The following is a 25,857-nucleotide window of genomic DNA, read 5'->3' on the forward strand; positions in this document are numbered from 1 at the left end:
ACCAATTTCGGGGCATACAAATTCAAAAGTATGGATGTACGGACATATGTACAGAAGGACAAGGGTAAAACCTAATGCTATGGCGGGGGCATAAAAATACTTGTGTTTAGTGTTACCTAACATATCTTATTTTTTATACTTCAAATGCTTTTCCCCAAGTTATATTTAATAGCACCTTTGGTAGTAATTGCAGCAAAAAAGAAAGGTCCCTATAAGTTTTCCAGTAAAAATAAGAATAAAATTCGAACATTACTTTGTAGAAGTTTTTGTATTATATGCAATAAATAATACTTTGGTTAAATTGTACATTAAACTTTGAAATTGATGTGAGTACATATATCTCTGCAAATATTTATGGTATTTATAAAATTAAAATTGAAATGATAGAAATTGTTAATAAAACATGCATACCCAATGGAAGCTACAGTGTTGAACAATTTGTCTATGCAGTAATTTGAGATAAAACATTTACAATAACTAATATGATAATTATGAATTAGATTAATGTTTCAATCATACATGTATTAATTGATAGAGATTGCTAAAAATATGATCCAATAATAGCTGCCATGTGAAGACACAAAAATAAATATGATTAGTACTTAAATTAGATAACAGTACATGAAAATAAATAATAAAAACCAGTGAACATAAACATGATAAATAGGTGAGTTATATGGTAAAAAAAATAAATAATTGATTTACATATACAAACAATGACATAATTTGATTTATCAAAAACAAAATGCTGAGATTTTAACAAATGATGTACTACAATGCTTACATAGATAACCATACTAATATCATACCCCTAAAGGCCATTCAAAACCACAGGCCTCTTCTGACATTAAATTGGTTTGAGACGATTGTCTTATTTAGATATACATTTGTTAAATAGTTTGAAAATTGCATTATAAAAAATTATGGCTTTAATGAACTTTAAAAATACCTGGACGGTTGTTTCCAATGACTTAAAATATTGAAAATTTGAAACCTTTTTTTAATCATTTCATTGGCAAGTTTACTGAAGCCTAAGAAGCAGATAATGAATTCAAATTAAGTCAAAGTTGTATTCTGCCATTTTTTGTAAACTTGATCACTTGCTAATAATTCAGTCATGACAAAAAAAAAAGAAGAAAATTAACAATATGTCCTGTAATCAGTATACAAATATTTAAGCAAAATAGTTTTTAATGACCTTTTGAATAGGTCGTCTACAGAGAGGGCATGGTTTTGCAAGTCTTTTCAGTCGCTTGGCACATCTATAACAGCACACTTGATGTCCAGTGCAGCCATGAATAATGCTGGCAGTTTTAGGCCGGCTGAAACAAATACAGCACTGACCAAGTTGTGATTGAGAATTTCCCAATTCCTTATTGTAAGAAATTTTCTCAGATTTTTGCTGCTTAGACTCTTTTTGCAATTTGCCAGAAATATCCATTTTATCTGATACTGACAGTTCATCTTTATTTTTTGCTGAGTCTGTAGATTGAAAGTTTAGCAAAGTTCTATACGTTCCTAACGTGGATGAATTTTCTATCAACGTAGAATAGGATTTCACTTTATTGTCAGCTAAATTTTCTTGACTAGATTGCTGACTAGACACGGTGCTAATTCCTGAGTCCTCTTCATCCACTATCAAGTCTTTGTCAGATTCCAATTCTATCGATGTAAGACGGTCTCTAGAAGAACGACGAAATTTTGAAGGGATATGAGAAATATCACTGCATTCGGAAGAAGACAAAAGTGCCTGGTCTTTGGAATTCATTCTTTCCAACCGCCTCTTTCGTGTAGTCTCTGGTAGCCAGTTTGGACGCACTTTTTTACAATGTCCACAGTGACCATGTAAAGGAGAGTTTTTCGTATCACATTCTGTGCACGTCCATTTATCCTGTAAATAGAAAATTTTGACATGATATGTTTAACATTATGTCCCCTTATTTACCATTTATGTTATGAAAAGTTACACAATACCGATTTAATTTAATGTCCCATATATGCCTTTCACTATTAATTTCTCATCAGCGGTCAAGACCATATGCTTTAAAACTTTAACATTAAATCTTTTGGATATTTATTAAGTTACACATTGACTGAAAAAGTTTAGGAATGCAGATTTCCCAAATTTCCTTAAAAACATTTGTGTTTCTTTAAATTTAAATTTAGCCTGAGGCTTATGCATGTTAAGTTGTAAAAGTCAACATATTTCAAGCAATCAGCTTTTCTTCCCTTCTTTCTTTCATGTCAATCTATAATATTTGATGTGTAATCATTGACCTCAGAATAACATAAATTCAATATAATTCATAAAAAAAATCAGTTGACATTTCTGAACCATTTATATACTTTTTAAATGTTTTAATAATAAACGAATATTTTTCTTTCTGTAATGATTTATGCTAATATACAATATAAAATACAAATATCTTCTGTATGTTTTTTGGAGAGCATGGATTACACAATTTTAATCAAATTTAGGCCAACAGATTCCTATAAATATTGGAAATCTTTAAAAAAAAAACTTCCTGGGGTGAAAGGCTGAAAATCAAATCCTTTTTATTTTGAATTAGCAGCTAAAACCCAACTATATAACATAAACTTACCCCATCTGATAATTCTGAATCACTTGAATCAGAATCACCCCAGAATTCCATATCACTATCACCACATATTATCACTACATTCTGAAAAGTAAACCAAAAAAATTTATTTGTTGAAATTTTCTCAAAATACATATACAAATCTAGCCCAAATCAGTGACTTTACTAGCCCTCATCATTTTCGCTTTTTACAAGACGATTTTCAAAATGACGAAAGTATTTCTGATCAATTTCGTCACTTAAATTTATAAGAGTAAAAAAATGAATTGTGAAAAATTTTACCTGGTGAGAAGTTTATGACAAGTTTACTACCCCAACCTAATCAACGGATACAACAGGTGTCATAATTTGTTGTTACAGGTAATCCACTTATCCAATGAGTCATTAATGATCATCAAAATTAGTTCTTTCAAATAGAATCGGTCAGTTGGCATTTCGTCATTACTTATGCAATTGTTCATATCACACACTGACCAGGGTTTCATGAAGAAAACATAATTGACAGAAAGATAAAAATCGTAATGAACTTATTCAAACACATCGTTTTTTTCTCGAATTCTGCTTAAATTTTAAAATTCAGCAGTATTTTGTCTTTGCCTGACCTCACTTTTGATATATAATAACAAAACTGGTGGCAAAAAATAGTTCATACCACATGTTGACCAGAGTTTCATGATGAAAACATAATTGACAGAAAGACAAAAACCGTAATGAACTTATTCAAACACATCGTTTTTTTCTTGAATTCCTCTAAAAATTTTAAATTCAGAAGCATCTTGTCTTTGCCTGACCTCACTTTTGTGCTTCAACTATGTATAATCCTCTGAAGAGTAGGATCACACACCCGAATACAAGAAAAATAACTCAATTATAATTTTTCCTAGTATTGAAATACCTACTGATCTGTCTATATTCTTCTGACTTTAGGACTTATAGCTAGGTTTAGGAGGTCTTTTGAGATATGGTGCAAATTAGGGTGTTGGGGGAGGGGGGCTTGGGTCATCATTTTCTGTATTTCTTTTTTATACAAATTTTCTCTCTATTCTGTATATTTACGCGCCCATTATTCTCTCTTATTCATTTTTTTTGCCCATTTTCTCTATTCTATAGTATACTCGGACCATAAGCAAATTATAAGGACAGTAACATTGACCAATAGATTCATTATATTAGTCTCATTAGTCCCTGTTTTGAGACATGTATACAAATCAAAACAAAAACATACAATATTTATCTTTTGAAGAAATACAGCTGTTTTGTTTCAATCTTAATTGCTATATTTTAATTGTACATGTATACTAATGAAATACTGAAAAAGAAAATACTCATATTTTTGTTCATGTATTAAACTCTATGCAATAACTACTCTAAGAAAGGTTGATTTTCTTATCATGCAAAAGTGATTAAAAGCCCTCAAAATCCTAGCTTAAACCCTACCCAAATCATCTTTGGTAACTGACTTTATACTGATTTTTATCCATGTCTGTTAAGTGTTCAACACTTCAAACATTGGAATTTTCCAACAGATTTAGTTAATGTTTTCAAATGCTCATTCCTATTTATGCATGAAACACATTCAAAGGGAGATAATCAACAAATAAATTCTTCACCACTTCAGTTTTGTCAAGGTACAGTTTATTCAATATAATTTCTAATTGGAATCCCTTTAGAATCTGATGGTGTTTTAAAAACACACAATATCATAATGTTTTTTTTATTAAACTTAATTTTCTAAATTCTATACTGAAATATACAATATGTGGTTGTATCTGTTCGATGGCTGAAAAGGTACTTCAATGTCCCTTTGAATGCTTTAAACCATTACTTTTAAACTTTAAAGCTGTGGTGAGTACAATATTACAGTGTTGAAATATGATAGTACTGAATACCACAACGCTAAATTGGCCAGGAAAAAACACTGCTCTTAAATTGATAGGTATGTTTGTGTTGGTCATTTTCATAGATATTTCCTAAGCTTCTATATAACACAGATTATTTCCATTCTGCTAAAAACCCATTTGATAACTATTACAAACATATTACTGATCTCTTGTCAAGGACCCCTAAGATCTAGTATACAGGGATACTGTGAAATCAACAAACTAGAGGCTCTAGAGCCTGTGTCGCTCACCTGAATTTACTGATGCTTTGGAAATCATGTAAAATAAGGTTAAAATCATAATTAATAGTATTAGATATTAGATATTATATTGATATCTAAGATAATAACAAAAAAATGCAAAATTTCTGTAAAATTACTAACTTAGGGGTAGCAACCCAACAACGGGTTGTTGGAGTCGTCTGAAAATGTCAGGGTAGATAAATCTAAATCTGATGAACATTTTAGCCACATGTCAGATTTGCTCTAAATGCTTTAGTTTCAGAGATATAAACCAAAAACTGCATTTTACCCCTATGTTCTATTTTTAACCATGTAAGCCATGATGGTTGGAAGGAGGGGTCATCGGACAAATTCTTTAAACTAGATACCCTAATAATGATTATGGCCAAGTATGGTTAAATTTGTCTCAGTAGTTTCAGAGAAGAAGATTTGTCAGATTTGTCTGAAAATTTCAGGGCAGATAGATCTTGACCTGATAATCAGTTTTACCCATGTCAAATTTACTCTAAATGCTTTAGTTTCAGAGATATAAGCCAAAATCTACATTTTACCCCTATGTTCTATTTTTTGCCATGGCGGCCATCTTGGTTGGTTGGCGGGGTCATCAAACACATTTTTAAAACTAGATACTCTAATGATGATTGTGGCCAAATTTGGTTAAATTTGGCCCAGTGGTATCAGAGGAGAAGATTTTTGTAAAAGCTAACGACGACGGACGACGGACGCCAAGTGATGAGAAAAGCTCACTTGGCCCTTAGGGCCAGGTGAGCTAAAAAGGGTAACATATTGATAATCATCCTTAAATATCACTTATGACTTAAAGGTTAAGTGATGCGTGTTCATTTCATAAAACTTACAGTATCTGAGATTCCTGAAACACTGGCTGTGCTGGATATGATATCATCCTCATCTGAACAGACTTCATATTCAAATGAAATTCTGTCAGCATCAACCTCTACAGATATAACATCATCAGCACCGTTGGTTCCAACCTCTACACCTATAACATCATCATCATTGTCGGCATCTAGCTCGATGGCTATTATATCTGGTTCAGAATCTTCCCTTTCCTATAATTGATTATACATTAATTAACTATATTTTGTTGTTTTAATAAGTTTCATGAGGTTTAATGCTACAATGTATTTTCATAGCACTTCCAATTTCTTTGTGGATGAACATGGGAATGTGAACGTTCAGCCAAAATGAAAAATGCTGGTATTAATGGTTTCCCTACCAACCCTGTATTTCTATGCCTGAAAAGGCCTACCATAAAAGATTTTATTGGGACTCATGGTAGAGAATCATAACAATATTGCCGGTCTCCCAATACACTCAAGGTAATAATGTATTTAGCAAAATAATAAAGAAGTTTTATCTACCAGTACCTCCCCTTATTTTTCTTTATAAGGAATCCCTTAACACACATATTTATTTGTTTGGCCTTAACAACACTTCTACAACCCGATAGTACCTCCACTATAAGTGGCAAGCATGTATACTAGACTGAGAATACTGGGGTGGTTCAGTAGACAATTGAGGTAAGCTAAGTAGCAAAATTGGATGAAAAAACAAAGATAATATCAATGAAATTTGTGTACAAGTAACTGCTTTTTAATATGTAATGCAATATTTGTTTTTTTAATCATCAACAGGCTGTTTGGAAATATTCAATTCTAGTACAGTTTAGTTCAAGTCAAAAAGGAAAAAAAGAGAAATTTTTCAATCACTTTGTTCACAGTTCAAAGAACAATGCAGAAGGACTGAAGTGAAAGAGATTGGTGCTCATAACTTAATAAAGATTTTCAAGCTACTTGATATAGATGACTTCTTTAAAAAACAGAAATGTTTGTTCAATTCCCACAAGTTAAATAAAAGAACATTCACCTATTGATACAGGAGTCAAGATTGGATAGGTTTAATTTTTACCAGGGTTTGGATTTGACGAGTTTTACTGCACATATTTTATTATGGTCCCAATTACCAGTACATTAATCATGTTAATCTTTCTTTATTTACATTTGTGAATTATACTTACTGATACCCATCTATGTCTCCTCCTACCAGTAGAAGCAGCTGGCAAATTCTGTGCTAAAATTGATAAAATGAATTATTATCTAAGTGACAATATACAAATAAGATGTGGTATGATTGCAAATGAGACAACTGTCCACTAGAGATCAAATAACGTAGATGTAAGCAAAAATGAGCAAAACCCATACTGTATTGTAAGCTTTAAAAAGCCAGATGTGACAAAATGTAAAGTAATTCAAATGAGGAAACAAAAGGCCTGATGTATATACAAAACAATAAACAAAACACAAGCATGATTGACAGAACCATTGACAAAAACTGAATATTAGGACAGGAATATACAAAATATGGCAAGGTTAAAGATTAAACATCTTTGCCAGCACTAAACCCTCCCCTAACCTTGGACAGTTGTGAGTTGAAAACATATGTTGAAGATTAGGCGAATTTTGGTTTTTGTCGTTGGGTTGCTATTTCATTGGTATATACTCTACATCTCTTTTCATTCATATAGAATAAATAAATGGTGAATGTGTCCATGGGACACAGATGATGCCCCCACTTGCATATAGTGTTATAAAGGGACAGGAACATTAAAGTTGCAACCCAAATTAGAACTTGATCTGTGTTTTGTGGTAATAAGCATTGTGTATAAGTTTCATAACATTTGGTTGAGGTAAACTTAAGTTAGAGAACGGATGTACAGATGGACAGACAAGGGTAACACTTAATGCCCCTCTGATGCAGCAGGGGCATAAAAAGTAATAAACCCTAAACATTCTCATACCATGCATGCCATCACTGTGAATGCAGTAGGAACTGCTCATACAAAACATAAAGATCAAAAATATTTTATTCATCATTTTTATGAACATCAAATATAGCTAATAAAAAAAATCGTGTGCGTGATACTTTTAATATTGTTTTGATTGTATTATTTTTTACTATATATTTTTTGTTTGTGTGTTATGAATATATCATGTATATGCAGAATCAGAAATACAATATTGAACAGATTTTGACATGTGATGAATGGCTTTTGACATGTTTGATGTATGTCTTGAAATAAAACTACTTCATTTCTTTCAATTTTTGAAAGTATGTGAACATTACAATATATATATTATATACACAGCTTTTGCATAATAAATATGATCTGGTGACCTTAACCTCTAGCTGGATGCTTGTCTAATAATAGTAAATTAGCTATATATCAACAAATCAAATAAAATGCTTCGCTGAGCGCAGCTTGATACGACCGCAGAGGTCGAACCCTGAACAGTTGGGGCAAGTATGGACACAACATTCAAGCTTGATACAGCTCTGAATTTGGATTGTGATTAAATATTTGACACAGCATAGGTTTCTGACACAGAAAGAATGTGGTCTAAGAACTTCAATTTTTTTAATTTACCTATTATGGTCCAATGTCCAAAATCAAAATACATGGTTAGATTCAGCATATCAAAGAACCCCATATATTCAATTTTTGTTGAAATCAAACAAAGTTTAATTTTGGACCCCAACTTGGACAAACTTGAAAACTGTTCCCATAATCAAAAATCTAAACACATGTTTAGATTCAGCATATCAAAGTACCCCAAGAATTCAATTTTTGTTAAAATCAAACTAAGTTTAATTTTGGACCCTTTGGACCTTAATGTAGACCAATTTAAAAAACGGGACCCAAAATTAAAAATCTAAAAACACGTTTAGATTTGGCATATCAAAGAACCCCAATAATTCAATTTTTGATGAAATCAAACAAAGTTTAATTTTGGACCCTTTTGACCACAATATGAACCAATTTGATAGGGGGCCTACAAAATAAAAAATCTAAATACATGGTAAGATTCAGCATATCAAAGAACCCCATATATTCAATTTTTGTTGAAATCAAACAAAGTTTAATTTTGGACCCCAATTTGGACCAGCTTGAAAACTGGGCCAAAAATCAAAAATCTAAATACATGTTTAGATTCAGCATATCAAAGAACCCCATATATTCAATTTTTGTTGAAATCAAACAAAGTTTAATTATGGACCCCAACTTGGACCAACTTGAAAACTGGTCCCATAATCAAAAATCTAAACACATGTTTAGATTCAGCATATCAAAGAACCCCAAAAATTCAATTTTTGTTAAAATCAAACTAAGTTTAATTTTGGACCCTTTGGACCTTAATGTAGACCAATTTAAAAAACGGGACCCAAAATTAAAAATCTAAATACACGGTTAGATTTGGCATATCAAAGAACCCCAATAATTAAATTTTTGATGAAATCAAACAAAGTTTAATTTTGGACCCTTTTGACCTCAATATGAACCAATATTAATTTGATAGCGGGCCCACAAATAAAAAATCTAAATACATGGTAAGATTCAGCATATCAAAGAACCCCATATATTCAATTTTTGTTGAAATCAAACAAAGTTTAATTTTGGACCCCAATTTGGACCAACTTGAAAACTGGGCCAAAAATCAAAAATCTAAATACATGTTTAGATTCAGCATATCAAAGAACCCCATATATTCAATTTTTGTTGAAATCAAACAAAGTTTAATTTTGGACCCCAACTTGGACCAACTTGAAAACTGGGCCCATAATCAACATTCTAAACACATGTTTAGATTCAGCATATCAAAGAACCCCAAAAATTCAATTTTTGTTAAAATCAAACTAAGTTTAATTTTGGACCCTTTGGACCTTAATGTAGACTAATTTAAAAACGGGACCCAAAATTAAAAATCTAAATACACGGTTAGATTTGGCATATCAAAGAACCCCAATAATTCAATTTTTGATGAAATCAAACAAAGTTTAATTTTGGACCCTTTTGACCTCAATATGAACCAATTTGATAGCGGGTCCACAAATAAAAAATCTAAATACATGGTTAGATTCAGCATATCAAAGAACCCCAAGAATTCAATTTTTGATGAAATCAAACAAAGTTTAATTTTGGACCCTTTTGACCTCAATGTGGACAAAGTTGATAACGGGGCCCAAAAATCAAAAATCTAAATACATGGTTAGATTCAGCATATCAAAGAACCCCATATATTCAATTTTTGTTGAAATCAAACAAAGTTTAATTTTGGACCCCGATTTGGACCAACTTGAAAACTGGGCCCATAATCAAGAATCTAAATACACGGTTAGATTTGGCATATCAAAGAACCCCAATAATTCAATTTTTGTTAAAATCAAACTAAGTTTAATTTTGGACCCTTTTGACCTTAATGTAGACCAATTTAAAAACGGGGCCCAAAATCCAAAAACTTAATACACGGTTAGATTCAGCATATTAAAGAACCCCAAGAATTCAAGAATAAAACCCCATTGAAATTGATCAAGAAATAAGCAATTTATACGAAGTATCTTCTTTTGCACAATACTGTGCAATTGAATATTTCTTGCTATTGTGCAATACTGTACAATTGACAATTTCTTGCTATTGCGCAATATTGTGCTATTGGATATTTCTTGCTATTGCGCAATACTGTGCAATTGAAGATTTCTTGCTATTGCGCAATACTGTGCAATTGAAGATTTCTTGCAATTGTGCAATACTGTGCAATTGAAAATTTCTTGCTATTGCACAATACTTATTATATAATAATTTACACATCCTGTTTGGTGTGTAACTCCTACCATATCATTATTATTTGCTTTTAAATATTAATCAGAAATAACCAACTTAAAATGGAAAATTTTAAAAGAAAAAAAAAAGGAAAAAAAGAAAAAAAAAGAAAAAAAAAAAAATCCCCCCCCCCAAATTTTTTGAACCCCCTTATGATTCATCACCCCCAAACTCAATCCCAGCCTTCCCTTTGTGGTATGGTACCTTGCAGTACAATTTCAGAGAGATCCATACACTTGAACACAAGTTATTGTCTGGAAACTAGAAAAATGCTTATTTTTGGCCCCTTTTTGGCCCCCAATTCCTAAACGTTTCAGGCAATTACCCCCAAACTCAATTCCAGCTTTCCCTTTGTGATATGGAACCTTGTAGTACAATTTCAGAAATATCCAAACACTTACACACAAGTTATTGTCATGAAACTAGAAAAATGCTTGTTTTTTGCCCCTTTTTTGGCCCCTAATTCCTAAAATTTTGAGGCAATTACCCCCAAAATCAATTACAGCCTTCCCTTTGTGATATGGAACCTTGTGGTACAATGTCAGAGAGATCCATACACTTACACACAAGTTATTGTCTGGAATTACAAAAATGCTTATTTTTGGCCCCTTTTTGGCCCCTAATTCCTTAACTGTTGGTACCATAACCCCCAAAATCAATCCCAACCTTCCTTTCGTGGTATTGAACCTTATGGTAAAATTTCATGGAGATCCATTCACTTAAACTAAAGTAAGAGTGCGAAAACCAATGTGTCTTCGGACGACGACGACGACGACAACGACGACGACGACGCCGCCAATGTCATACCAATATACGACCAAAAAATTTTCAATTTTTGCTGTCGTATAAAAACACGGTTAGATTTGGCATATCAAAGAACCTCATATATTCAATTTTTGTTGAAATCAAACAAAGTTTAATTTTGGACCCCAATTTGGACCAACTTGAAAACTGGGCCCATAATCAAAAATCTAAATACATGGTTAGATTCAGCATATCAAAGAACCTCATATATTCAATTTTTGTTGAAATCAAACAAAGTTTAATTTTGGACCCCAATTTGGACCAACTTGAAAACTGGGCCCATAATCAAAAATCTAAACACATGTTTAGATTCAGCATATCAAAGAACCCCAAGAATTCAATTCTTGTTAAAATCAAACTAAGTTTAATTTTGGACCCTTTGGACCTTAATGTAGACAAATTTAAAAAACAGGACCAAAAATTAAAAATCTAAATACACGGTTAGATTTGGAATATCAAAGAACCCCAATACTTCAATTTTAGATGAAATCAAACAAAGTTTAATTTTGGACCCTTTTGACCTCAATATGAACCAATTTGATAATGGGGTCCACATATAAAAAATCCAAATACATGGTTAGATTCAGCATATCAAAGAACCCCACATATTCAATTTTTGTTGAAATCAAACAAAGTTTAATTTTGGACCCCAATTTGGACCAACTTGAAAACTGGGCCAAAAAATCAAAAATCTAAATACATGTTTAGATTCAGCATATCAAAGAACCTCATATATTCAATTTTTGCGAAAATCAAACAAAGTTTAATTTTGGACCCTTTGGACCTTAATGTAGACCAATTTGAAAACTGGACCCAAATTTAAAAATTTAAATACACTGTTAGATTCGGCATAACAAATAAATAAATCTGATCAAAGATTTTACAAATCTAATGCGCCATACTGTGCAATTAAAGATTACTTCTTGAAATTTTTCAATATTTGAAATTTGAAAAAAAAATAATATTTGAAGAATAATTCTTTTTAATTTCTGAAATCTGAAATGAGAAAAAATTGACCTCCCACAATTTCTTTTTATCCCCCCCCCCCTTTTTTTCCCCAAAAAATTCTTTCCCTCAAGATATGGTCATAATCTCAATTCAAATTTCCAATGGAGTTGGCAACCATAATTACCCATTTAAATTTACCATAGTGCTAACTTAATCTATTTTATAATAGAATAAAAAATATACTGTCAAATCTTTCATATGGATTTTTTTGTAAAAAAAAAAGATGCAACATTTGTAGATATTTTTACTGGTCTTCCTTTATAGATATGCATTTCTTTAGACATAATTTAAAAGCAGTGTAAGGGAAGTAACCAAAACGTTGTATTTTGATTACCTCCCTTACACTGTTTTAAATTATCTTTATTGTTCATTAACCATTACTTTCTACATAATTTAAAAGCAGTGTAAGGGAGATAATCTCAATGATGTATTTGATTTATCTCCCTTACACTGCTTTAAATTATGTTTTGTACAAAAGTATTTGTCCATTAACCAGGACAACCTTTTTTTTCCCCCTTTTTTGCCCCTAATTCCTAAACGGTTTGAGCCATAACCCCCCAAAGCAAATCCTAACCATCCCTTTGTGGTATGTAGTATAATTTCAGAGAGATCCATACACCGTTCCACAGTTATTGTCTGGAAACAAGAAAATGCTTATTTTTGGCCCCTAATTCCTTAACTGTTGGTACCATAACCCCCAAAATCAATCCCAACCTTCCTTTTGTGGTATTTAACCTTATGGTCAAATTTCAAAAAGATCCATTCACTTAAACTAAAGTTAGAGTGCGAAAACCAGTATGTCTTCGGACGACGATGCCGGACGACGACGACGACGACGCCGGACGACGACGACGCCAACGTCATACCAATATACGACCACAAAATTTTTTTGCGGTCGTATAAAAATAGAACAGCAAACAACCTTGTTTACCTCTGTTTGCACTTGTGTCTGATGATTGGCCTTGGGAATTATTCTGTGCTTTCTGCTGTTCTATTGTCTGAGTACTGGGACTATGTACAAGAATGTCAATCAACTTTGGACAAGAAACAGTTACTATCTGTAAATAAACAAAAACGTTCATATCATGACAAGGGAACAAAACATTTTCATTTTCTTTCACATAATAGTTGTATTTGTTGATTTTATATTTTTAGCAAAGCTGCCAACCATTTATTTTTGGTAATGGTTGAAGCGATCAACTCAAGATTACAAGGGAAGCAACTGTTTTAAATAAAGTGTTGCAAATGCCAAATGCTTCATTTATGCAAAGTTTGATAGCAATTAAGTTACACGATTTTTCAGAATACTACATTTTTTTTTCTTTTTTCAAAATAACAGCAGCTTTTTTTTTATTAAATTTTTGTTGTTGAATATTTGCTTAGTGGCATTATTTAAATACTTAATTGATAGGGGGTGGTGCTGGAGTTCTGTTATCACACCCTATTCATATAATTTAGATTTTTAAAATGTATACTTTTTCATGTATTGCTTAGGTAATAATGTAACATATATTGGTTTTGTGTGGTGTGTTGGAAAAAGTGGAATACCAAAGTGTCAAAAGACAAGACAATTTGTGGATAAAAACACAGCTGGGAATACCAAGAAAGATGACAGAAGAAGAATTAACAAATAATACAAAAAATAAAAAGAACATACAGCAACCCCACCAAAAACCAAGGGTCAATTCAGGGGATCAGGAAAGCTTTTGTCATGTATGAAACTGACACTCCATAGCGGTCAATCAGATCGTGGTGACAACTGTAGAATTTTTGAAGGGAGGAACTCAATCTATGAGCAACATTACCTTTCCTAGGCTTTTGCATAAGCTGCTGAGCCCTTTCAAAATAGTCTGCATAGGGCGAGACTTTCGACTCTTAAAAAATTACAGGGCTTTTCATATAGCAAGTAATGGGAACTTTATTGACCTTATCAAGTTTCCCCCATCTATTCACATATTTCTAAGCTGGAAAATGTGACCTATTCCAGCTGCACGTCCTATCACCTTGCAAATAGGAAGTAGCGTCCCAGAGAATAAATGCACTCAATAATTTCTGTATTTATATAATAACAATGTATAATTTCAGGATTATGGAAACATTCTAATATATTTTAATAAGAACCTGTCATATTTTCAAACTATCAGGTCAATTTGGCTGGAGGAACTTCAATTAAATAAAATAAAATCATCTCTTAAAGAGATTTTGGCATGCCATAGATATAGTATTTTCAAAACGATCCCAAGATTTCTGTTTCAAACTAAAATAATTACCCTTCTTTCTTGATTTGATGTACTAGTATTACTTCTTTTCTTTGGTCTAGCAACTAATTGTTCTTTTTTAACCATACAAGAGTCAGGTAATTGGTAGCAGTTGGCATCTATCAATTTCCTGAAAATACAAGACAGGTGTGAATTATAAAGCTTACAGACATTAACTAGTTCAGATAAAGATGGGGGAGTGTATATTCAGATCCTTTGTGTAAGTTGACAGGGGTCCTAACATGTTGTCAATATTACAGTTAGGCCAAAATGAAATATTTGACATAAAGTCATTGTGTTGAAGGCCGTACAGTGACCTATAATTGCTAGCACTTTGATTTGATTATTTCTTTTTCTCCCAAATATAGATTAACAAAATTTCACCTTTATAAAGATTGAATGTTTTATTCCTTCGGATGTTCATCAGACATATATAAATGATAAAAAATAAATGAGTGTCAGTGTTGCTTCATCTAATATATACAGCTAACTAAACAATAAAAAGGTGACCATAAATTTACTATAATGATAAACTCAATGATATATAGATATACACTTACGTTGCTTCTGTAAAGGTAAATTTATCAACTCCAAACACTTTTCCCAGAGGATCTTTTTTACAGAACACTATACTAGGGTCATTTGGATTGTATAACTGTCTGCTACCGATGTAATCTTTTAGATAACTACAGACCTTCAATTTACAGATAAACAGGTTGTAATTATTACAGCATATGCAACAAAATGCTCTGCAGGGCAAAGCTGGATACAATCGCAGAGGTCGAACCATGAACAGTTTGGGCAAGTAAGGACACAACATTCAAGCTTGATACAGCTCTGAATTTGGATTGTGATTAAATATTTGACACAGCATAGGTTTCTGACACAGAATGAATGTGGTCTAAGAACTTAAAAATTTGAAATTTATTATGGTCCAATATCAAAAATCTAAATACATGGTAAGATTCAGAATAACAAAGAACCCCAAGAATTCAATTTTTGATGAAATCAAACAGTGGTTTAATTTTGGACCATTTGGACCTTAATGTGGATCAATTTGTTAATGGGGCCCAAAATCCAAACTCTAAATAATGGTTAGATTCAGCATATCAAAAACCCCATCATTTCAATTTTTGTTGAAATCAAATAAAGTTTAATTTTGGACACCGATTTTGACCAACTTGAAAACTGGACCAAAAATCACAAATCTAAGTACATAATTAGATTCAGCATATCAAAGAACCCCTTGAATTCAATTTTTGTAAAAATCAAACTAAAATGGACCTTAATTTGGACCAATTTGAAAACCAGTCCCTAAATCAAAAATCTAAATGCACGGTAAGATTCGGCATATCAAAGAACCCAAATAATTTAATGTTTGATGAAATCAAACAAAGTTTAATTTTGGACCCTTTAAACCTCAATGTGGATCAATTCAATATCTGGGCCCATATTCCAAAATCTACATACACTGTTAAATTCAGCATATTCAAGAATTCAAGACTTTGAATTAAACCACATTGAAATTGGTAAAAAAAGAAACCAGAAAATCCTAGTTTTTTTGCCCCTTTTTTGGCCCCTAATTCTTGAACAGTTTTATAGAGATCCATACTTATACACAAGTTATTGTCCCGAAACAAGACAAATGTTTGTTTCTGGCCCCTTATTCCTAAACAGATAGGACAATTACCCCAAAAATCAATCCCAACCTTCCTTTTGTGGTATGGAACCTTGTGGTACAATCATAGAGATCTATACACTTTAATATTCTCAAGTTATTGTAACATATATATTGAAACCAAATGTCTTCAGAAAACAACGACGACACTGACAACGTCATAACATTATATTACTACAAAAATTTAATTTTGCAAATTTTTGCAGTCATATCAAAAATGATCAAAGGAAAATTTGAGAATAGTGATAGTTAATAATTATTCAGATATGTAGCATAAACTTTATTCATGTGAATGATTTATATTACTAAGAAATAACTCTTGTCATTGATTTTATCACAATGAATAAGTGAATTTAGGTGATTCACTCCAAAATATCTTCCTGAGTATTTCATAGTAAATACACAACAGTGTCATATATATAATATTTATTAACAACATATACAGTAAAAAAAAAAGAATGTGAACTCGTGATACACACAGAAACGTAGACAAAAGAAATGAGCAGTGCCTTTTCCTTTCATAAAAAGTGCCCTGCCCTCCACTGGCACCCTGCCCCTTTTTGATTTCTAGCTGGTGCACTGTATATAGAGGGTTATTACACTCATGCACTACCTACACCACATGCCATTGACTACTGTAATAAGATGGTCGCACATTGACAGATCCAGTAATCACAAAATCAATATCCTCACAAGCAGCCTCTAAGATATTAATTTAGTATGATTAGATATGTATTTATACTTTGAGGTACTTTACCTCAATATCCCTCATTGTTCTTTTAATATAGAAATAAGGATATGTGGTACGATTGCCAATGAGACATCTATCCACCAAAGTTCAAATAAAGTGGATGTAAGCAATTATACGCCACCGTACGGCCTTCAAAAATGAGAAAAACCCACACCGTATATTTGGCTATAAAAGGCCCTGACATGAAAAATATGAAACATTTCAATTGAGAAAACTAGCGGCCTAATTTATATTAAACAAAACATTAAAACGAAAAAACAAATATGACAGACATGAACCAACGACAACCACTGAACTACAGGCTCCTGACTTGGGACAGGCACATAAAGAATGTGGCGGGGTTAAACATGTTTGTGAGCGCTCAACCCTCCCCCAACCTGGGACAGTGGTGTAACAACACAACATAAGAACAAACTAAAATAAAATGCTCCGCTGGGCACAGCTTGATATGATCGCAGTGGTCGAACCCTGAACAGTTGGGGCAAGTATGGACACAACATTAAAGCTTGATACAGCTCTGAATGTGGATTGTGATTAAATATTTGACACAAAAATTGCCCTAATTCCTGAACAGTTTGGGCAATTACCCCCAAAATGAATCCCAACCTTCTTGTGGTATTGAACCTTGTAGTACAATTTCAGAGCAATCAGGGGCCTCCGTGGCCGAGTGGTCTAAGTAAGTAGTTACTACTGTAATCACTAGCCAGTCAACACTGAGGTTGTGAGTTTGAACCCCGCTTGTGCAGGTGCACTCGACTCCAATCTTAATTGACTAGGATTGTCAGTTTTCCTATCGAAGGTCGGTGGTTTTCTCCAGGCACTCTGGCTTCCTCCATCAATAAAAACTGGCCGCCACGAAATAGCCCAAAAGCGGTGCTTAAAAGTCGCATTAAAAAACACCAAAAATCAAAATCAAATCAGAGCAATCAAAATACTTATACACAAGTTATTGTCCTGAAACTAGACAGTCAGGGGACTTACTTAAATGAGTGATTTTCTAAATCACTGATTCAAGTAACATTATGTCCATAAAGGATGGAAGTAAGAGTTGTCTTTCTTTAATAATCACCTATTTAAGTAGTACAAATTAATGACTAGACTAAGTGATTTAATTTTATTGTAGCTTTAAATATAGAATACTAATGATCCAGGGACTAATTATGTTGCTAAAATTATCAGAACCAACATCTGTGTTGATAGGATGACCGGGTCACGTCAGGTGATGACCTTGTACTAAATCTAGGATAATGACATAATAAAATGCTCCGCTGGGCGCAGCTTGATACGACCGCAGAGGTCGAACCCTGAACAGTTGGGGCAAGTATGGACACAACATTCAAGCTTGATACAGCTCTGAATTTGGATTGTGATTAAATATTTGACACAGCATAGGTTTCTGACACAGAATGAATGTGGTCTAAGAACTTAAAAATTTTTTTTTAATTCACCTATTATGGTCCAATATCCAAAATCTAAATACATACACGGTTAGATTCAGCATATCAAAGAACCCCAAGAATTCAATTGTTGTTAAAATCAAACTAAGTTTAAATGCGGACCCTTTGGACCTTAATGTAGACCAATTTGAAAACGGGACCAAAAATTAAGAATCTAAATACACAGTTAGATTCAGCATATCAAAGAACCCCAATATTTCAATTTTTGATGAAATCAAACCTTATCATTATTATTTGCTTTTATATATAAATCAAAAATAACCTTAAAATGGAAAATTTTAAAGAAAAAAAAAAGGAAAAAAATCTCCCCCCAATTTTTTGAACCCTCTTATGATTCATCACCCCCAAACTCAATCCCAGCCTTCGCTTTGTGGTATGGTAGCTTGCAGTACAATTTCAGAAAGATCCATACACTTGACACACAAGTTATTGTCTGGAAACTGTAAAAATGCTTGTTTTTTGGCCCCAAATTCCTAATTGTTTAGGGCAATTGCCCCCAAACTCAAACCCAGCTTTCCCTTTGTGATATGAAACCTTGTAGTACAATTTCATAAAGATCCATACACTTACACACACGTTATTGTCCTGAAACTAGAAAAATGCTTGTTTTTTGCCCTTTTTTGGCCCCTAAAATTTTGAGGCAATTATCCCCAAAATCAATCCCAGCCTTCCCTTTGTGGTATGGTACCTTGCAGTACAATTTCAGAGAGATCCATACACTTGAACACAAGTTATTGTCTGGAAATTAGAAAAATGCTTATTTTTGGCCCATTTTTGGCCCCTTATTCCTAAACGTTTAAGGCAATTACCCCCAAACTCGATTCCAGCTTTCCCTTTGTGATATGAAACCTTGTAGTACAATTTCAGAAAGATCCATACACTTACACACAAATTATTGTCATAAAACTAGAAAATGCTTGTTTTTTGCCCCTTTTTTGGCCCCTAATTCCTAAAATTTTGAGGCAATTACCCCCAAAATCAATCCCAGCATTCCCTTTGTGATATGGAACCTTGTGGTACAACGTCAGAGAGATCCAATGTGTCTTCGGATGACAACGACAACGCCGACGCCAACGTCATACCAATATACGACCGCAAAAAAATCAGTTGAAAAAAGCTTAACTCATCAGATCTTTACAAAGCAGAAAAACATCAAACATAAACACAGACCGGATGTGGCAAGGTATTTATCCATCCCTCATCCCTAACAACAAAAAGGACACTAAGTACAGATCTGAGAGTACTCGCAGTTACTGGCAGCTAGTTCAAAGCCAATAACAACTAATAAAAAAAAAATCATGTATCTAAGACTAAAATATCTATCAGTACACATCCAACGGATTTAGTGTACAGACGTCATTAACAGTCAGAGAAAAAAACATGACCTTGTATTGTTTTAGACATTTATATTCTGATGTAAATCTATTTCTGATTTAATCACATGATCATGATCAGCTAGTAAAAATGTAATACATGTACCTACCTCTTTTCTTGTTAAAACTTCCCATGATGCTCCTACTTGTTTAAGTATGTCAAGGAATTCACGTCTGGGTCTTACCTATAGATATAAGACAAACATTACATTGTGGAGATATTTGCTTTCAATATCTCTTATCTATAGGTATTGTTGTCATGTAAGATAAAAAAAAACATGTTCATGAAAATTAAATAGAAGTAAATAAATCAAAATAGTGTTCATGCTCGTCTCTCATGCTTTATGGAGTAGAGGCTATGAAGATTTTTGCTGTGCTTGGGAAGTATCAATTAGTTTTAAATGGCATATATATCGTATATTCTTGAGATAACTTCTATTAGGTGCACAAATTTTACTACAAATTACAAACTGGCTAATGCACCATGGTGCTTCTGTAATTTTTTCTCTTAAGATCCATTTCTTTTATAAAACTATGCAGTTCAGGATCTAAAGGAATAAGGGGCACACCTGGTGGAGATCGAGTTTTTCAATACTTTTCACTAAAATGAAACAAGAATATATGTCCCTATAACACCAAAACTTTACCCTACCTTAAATCAAAACCTAACAAGTGAAACTGCGAGCTACTGCTCCCTGATGATACCCCTGCCCAAATATTTCAGTAAACAGGAAGTTGTTGAGTGATGAATCTGAAAACGCATCACAGGGTATACATGGTATAGCTGACTTATATGAACCCTGAAACCAACTTTCAGAAAACCTTGTATTGTAGTTCCTGAGAAAGATGCAAAGAAAAATATTCATGGGACGGAAGGACGGACTGACGGATGGACAGACGGACTGATGGATGGACAGACAGAGGTAAAACAGTATACCCCCACTTTTTTAAAGCGGGGGTATAATAAGAGACAGACACACAGATAGAAAACATAATTCACCTTTACTATCATAGCCAGGACATAAAAATCTCCAACCTTTTAAAAGAAACCTTCAAAACTTGTTAATAACTTACCATAGGATAATTGACGACACATTCTTCAGTTGTTATGTAATGGGACTCTGTGAGTTGTTTCAAAGTAGATACATTTGATCCTGAAGGTGTGCTATATGTATCAGGAGGCTTTTGTACAATTATATTTGGATTATTGCACATATTTACTTGGGTGGATGTTACTTGACCACTAACAGTGTAATTGTGCTGAAATAAAATAAAATTTGTGAAAATATTTGAACTGAAATTTATCTGAGCATGTTAATAAAATACAATGTAAAAACTTAAACATTTTTTTTTCATTCATGAAGAGAAATCTTTTTCTTGTTGCACACTGCCTCCACCAACCATGATTAATAGTTTTTGCATGGCCTTTAATTTTATGAAAATATGAAAGAAAATCATCTTACCCGTATTAAGAAAACTAATAAAATATTCCTGCTTATAAACTTGTTGTGACTGGTTAAGTCAATTAATTCATCAAAAGTGTTAAAACACAACACTTCAATACATTTACCAATAGTTGCAATAACAGATAGCCTTCTATTTTTGTTTATTATGTGGAGTCTTGATATACCCTCTCAATAAAAAACCACTTACTAATGAGTACCGGTAATGAATTCTGTTAACAGATGCAAATTGTTTCCTCATAACACTCATAACAGATAAATTTTGAATATCTAAAGAAAAAATATTTCTTTCATCTAATACATGTGTGGCCAAAGAAAAGACTTATTGCTCTAGTTAGGCTTTCCTAACTTTCATCTTAGTTTTAAGAATCAAGATAAAAAAAAATGCTGTTTTTTCTAAATATAACTTCAGCCTACACACAATAATCAATTGCATAATACCCTAATATTTCATAAAAATCTTGTCCAATAAACATCTAGCCTATCCCCTTTTCTATTTTGGAAGTCTTCCTTATTACTCAATAGTCATGCTAAAACTTTATATTAATTTTGATATAATATAAAATTTGATTTAATTTATAGCACCATTTTATCAAATTTAAAAGTCACAATGTAAAGAAATCCATTTCCTGTTGCACACTGATATCTATTACTAGTTTTTTGTATGTCCCTTTCATTATATTAAAATATGAATAAACAGCTGCGCCATGAACGCATGATACGCCCGTCGCTTTTTCAAAGAATAAAGTTCAATAACTTCTCAATCTCATATCAGGAATTTATAAAAAAATAATCATAAATAGTTTCTGAGATACGGCGCATACCTTTTTTTACCAAAAAGCTCAATAAAAATTCAATAACTCAAAAATAAAATAAAGAATCATCACCAAAAAGTATACAGATCTTCAGATTAATATAACTAACAAGTGTGTGAAGTTTAATGCAATAATCATAAATAGTACCTGAGATACATGTGAAAACCCCCCCTTTTTTGACAAAATAACTCTAAAATAAAATTTTGAATCATCACCAAAACAGATCTTAAGATTAATATAACTAAGAAGTGTGTAAAGTTTTAAGCAATAATCATGTATTGTTTTTGAGATACGGCGCGACATGAGAAAAAAACACACCCCTGTTTTAGTTACAAAGTCCCGTAACTCAAAAAGTTTTAATCTTATTTTCACCAAAAAATATACAGATCGTTTGACCATCATAAGAAACAACTATGTTAAGTTTCATGAAATTTGGATAAGTTGTTCTCAAGTTATGGTGCGACATGTTTACGCCGGACAGATAGACAGATGGACGTCGCACATTTGTATACCATAATACGTCCCGTCAAAATTTTGACGGGTATAAAAATCGTTTTCCGGTCATTATGGTCATGTTTTATTTTTCATGTTTCAGTAATAATCCTTATATGCATGTAACATGTGTAAAGTTATGTCATGTCTTATGAAAAGGTTTTCAAAGCTTTCAAAATATTTTTATGTAGTTTAAACACTTACATGACCTTTTAGTTAAAAGAAACAAAAAACAATTTAATTGTAAACCTTCTAATTTCCATTAACATAAAAATAATCAAAAAGGTACCAGGATAAATCATTTTGTAAATCAAATGTAATACAAACAGATTAATTTCTGGTAAGAACAGGATTCAAATTACGGTATGTCCTAGGAACATCATGAGGAATATAAATGTCTAGTTTTCGTGTGCAATGTGGTAGATACATGTACTTGAAGCATGTACTATACAGTATGGTATCATGCAGGATGTATGCATGCAGTTTAACCTCAGTGAAAAACAACACATAGTTCTGGAGTTTTATTGTTGAGTAAAAGATATAAATGAATACATTTAAAGATTATTATCTAATGAAAATGATATTTGCAAATCTGGACCCCCAAACAGGATCCAGATCAAGTAAAGATATTTGCAAATCTGGACCCCCAAACAGGATCAAGTAAAAATTAAACATTATAACACACACAACAAAAAGGAAATACCACATAACAACTGTGACATCTACCTTCAAAACACACAACTTCAAAAAAAATAATTATAAAGAAATTTTTGACAACTCCTGACTAAAATCAATTGAACAGATACAATCATTGATAGACTTATAATTAACACCATTTCTGTTCAACATGTTCAAAGGAAATAACTCAAAATAAAACAAGAGACCAAATGACATAGAAATTACTTATTAATTACACCATTTCTGTTCAAAGGGAAATAACTCAAAATCACTTTTGCTACTGAAAGGTCTACAACTCAACAACGAGAACAGCTAAAATTGTGAAAATTGAACTAAACCTTCATTTAGTCACAGGAAACAACATATCTAAATTTGTAAAGTCGATGATTTCGTCAAAGCGTTTTCATGTTAATGAACAGACACAGTTTGGCAGCCGCCCACCCGCCGTACATCCCCAAATCAATAACCGATTTTTCTTTCGAAAAATACGGTCTAAAATCTATATTTAAAAGATTTTCATTAATCATACATACAGGCATGACAGGTTGTCAGATAAAATATATACTTCGGATTTATTATTATTCATTGGGTACTAATGATTAAGGGTTAACAACCAAAATACATGAAATAAGTGTTCAACAACATTTAATTTATGATAATTTATACATGTAAATCCAAAATAGGATTGTATGCATAATTTTTTAAAACCACAAATCAAGTATGCATGAAAATTGGTACTCCAGAAAATAAATGAATTCACAGTAACATGTTCATGATGTTGTTTCTTTTTACTCATACAATGCAAATGTTTTCTACACTTCAATTGAGATAATGTTTTATAAGAAGATGCCCATTTGTTTGGGTTTTTTTTATGGTGGTGGGGGGCTGTAGACTGAATCTCCATTAACACTTGTTGCTACATTGTAGGTCTATTTATCTATTTACCTATTTGGAGAGCATGGATTTAATTTTGTTATTTGCTGTTGGTCAAAAGAATATATTCATTCCCACCCAGTCTTGGGGAAGTTGGGCAATATCCTATGTAATATCCTCTCAGCTTGGAAATGAATAAAAAATATGCCAGAGTCAAAATAATTACTCTCTGCATTTTTCTTACCTCAATAAGAAATTGACTTCCAATGTAAACTTCCATGGCACTCTGAAATTTCTCTACACTCTTAATACTTCTTATTCACATGAGACTTAATGCAAAACTGATTATGGCGCAATTATTAAATATAATAGCATGCGTACTCCAATGCATTTGATTTTGTTTATATGTACTTAAACTGTAAGGATTTCATCATCACTATAAATAGGGAAGGTAACTCTACAAGAAAACAAAGTAAAAAAAAAATTGATCAAATTAATCATGTGTGTAACCTGTTTTATTTTTACCTTGTCATGATCTGTTTGGTCTGTCATTGACATTTTCCATGTAATACCTGTAAAATAAATTACTATGCAGGTCAACTGGTCAAAGGGTCGTCTGCAGGTCCATCAATTTAATTAAATTTGGCTAATCCCTGAAGGGTCAAAGGCCCTTCCCTAGAAATTCAAGGATGTTGATGTTTATTTATAAAAATCACCTTTTTTTTCAAAATGTTTATATCATTTTCACATGTTTCATACATTTGTAATTTTGAATAAAAGCTACAAACTTAAACAAGTTCAATAATGTTTTACAGAAACCTTGATCAATATCTGCACAATTTGTAGAGTAAGGGTGTGTGCATAGCTAACTATTCTTTACCTTTCTGTTCTCATATTACTCACAGAAAAAAAAATATTGTTAAAGAAGTATACAAAATGTCTAACTTTCAAAGTTCAATTACTTATTTTTTCCTAAAAAAAAAATATACAGAAAATTAAAAATTTCCATAAAGAGCAACTTTACCTGTCATTTTCATTTCTTTTGGTACACAAATCCAATTAATTTTTTTTTTTTTTTGATAACTACATATATTAATTAAATAAATCACAAAAACATGAAAAAATCTGCAACTGCTGTTCAAGGGAACATTGATTTGGTGAAATGGGGTTTGTATAATATTTATAGTTAAACATATGGTACAAGTGACAACAGATGGCATCATGTTTAATTTAAAGTCCTGTCATTATCAGATAAGGAGAAACGTGTCTGGGCAAGAGACCGTCGTACACAGTATCGTAATTTTTTCTCTCTATGTTTTACCCGGCATATAAATTATAAGACATCTTCTAGATGTTTTTAAAATTTTCATACCGTTTACAAAGGTCCTATAATATAAAATATGTTTACTTTAACAGGTTAGCATATTTCATTCGATTGCAATGATGACTTTATGGTTTTTAGTAAAGTTTTCCCTATAAACGTGTCTGGACATGTTTACCATTTTCCAGCATGTGCTTCCGGTTCACTATATTAAGAATTTTCAAAACGAGATTCCCCGGGAATCTACTTTCATTTTCATTTCAAAAGAGACAAGTGGTAAACTAAGTTATAATAGTAATTGTGATTATATGGATCTATATGAGGTAAAAATTACACAAAGACACAAATCAATATAAAATTAAATAAGTTAGCACTAAAAAGAATATAAGTTTTTAAAACAAATAAAACAGCAGGCGTTAGAAACAGTCATTGTTTGACACTCAAGGGTGGAGGAGTCACAATAGGATTAAAGGTGGAGGCATCAAAA

General features: G+C 32.2%; 2 protein-coding genes across 2 annotated transcripts in view; one reads left to right on the top strand and one right to left on the bottom strand.

Annotated features, from left to right (window-relative positions):
• Positions 1 to 256: 256 nt before the first annotated feature.
• Positions 257 to 25,188, bottom strand: LOC127724135 (E3 ubiquitin-protein ligase Mdm2-like). The gene is made up of 11 exons (XM_052231000.1): positions 25,074 to 25,188; positions 24,575 to 24,621; positions 20,803 to 20,988; positions 19,839 to 19,913; positions 15,030 to 15,163; positions 14,482 to 14,599; positions 13,143 to 13,269; positions 6,761 to 6,813; positions 5,580 to 5,792; positions 2,604 to 2,684; positions 257 to 1,891 (listed from the first exon to the last, which is right to left on the bottom strand). Exons 1-11 carry the CDS (start codon positions 25,084 to 25,086, stop codon positions 1,175 to 1,177), a joined length of 1,764 nt encoding a protein of 587 aa, XP_052086960.1. The 5' UTR covers positions 25,087 to 25,188; the 3' UTR covers positions 257 to 1,174.
• Positions 25,189 to 25,611: 423 nt separating this feature from the next.
• The window catches only part of LOC127724144 (uncharacterized), a 32,418-nt gene continuing 32,172 nt past the window's right edge, over positions 25,612 to 25,857 (top strand). Inside the window, exon 1 of the mRNA XM_052231018.1 lies at positions 25,612 to 25,693. Coding sequence (XP_052086978.1) covers positions 25,679 to 25,693 — 15 coding nt within the window. The 5' untranslated portion in view covers positions 25,612 to 25,678. The remainder of the gene's footprint in view (positions 25,694 to 25,857) is intronic.

Source organism: Mytilus californianus, unplaced genomic scaffold, assembly GCF_021869535.1.
Source record: "Mytilus californianus isolate M0D057914Y unplaced genomic scaffold, xbMytCali1.0.p SCAF_14, whole genome shotgun sequence".
Classification (NCBI taxonomy): domain Eukaryota; kingdom Metazoa; phylum Mollusca; class Bivalvia; order Mytilida; family Mytilidae; genus Mytilus; species Mytilus californianus.

Bases quoted from the DNA above. Each gene is read 5' to 3' on its own strand.
- LOC127724135 (XM_052231000.1), bottom strand. The intron at 20,989-24,574 runs GTAAAAATAAAA...ATTTTATTTCAG, and splicing joins ACCAAACAGATCATGACAAG to CACAATTACACTGTTAGTGG. The intron at 1,892-2,603 runs GTAAGTTTATGT...TTCTATTTACAG, and splicing joins ATTCAGAATTATCAGATGGG to GATAAATGGACGTGCACAGA.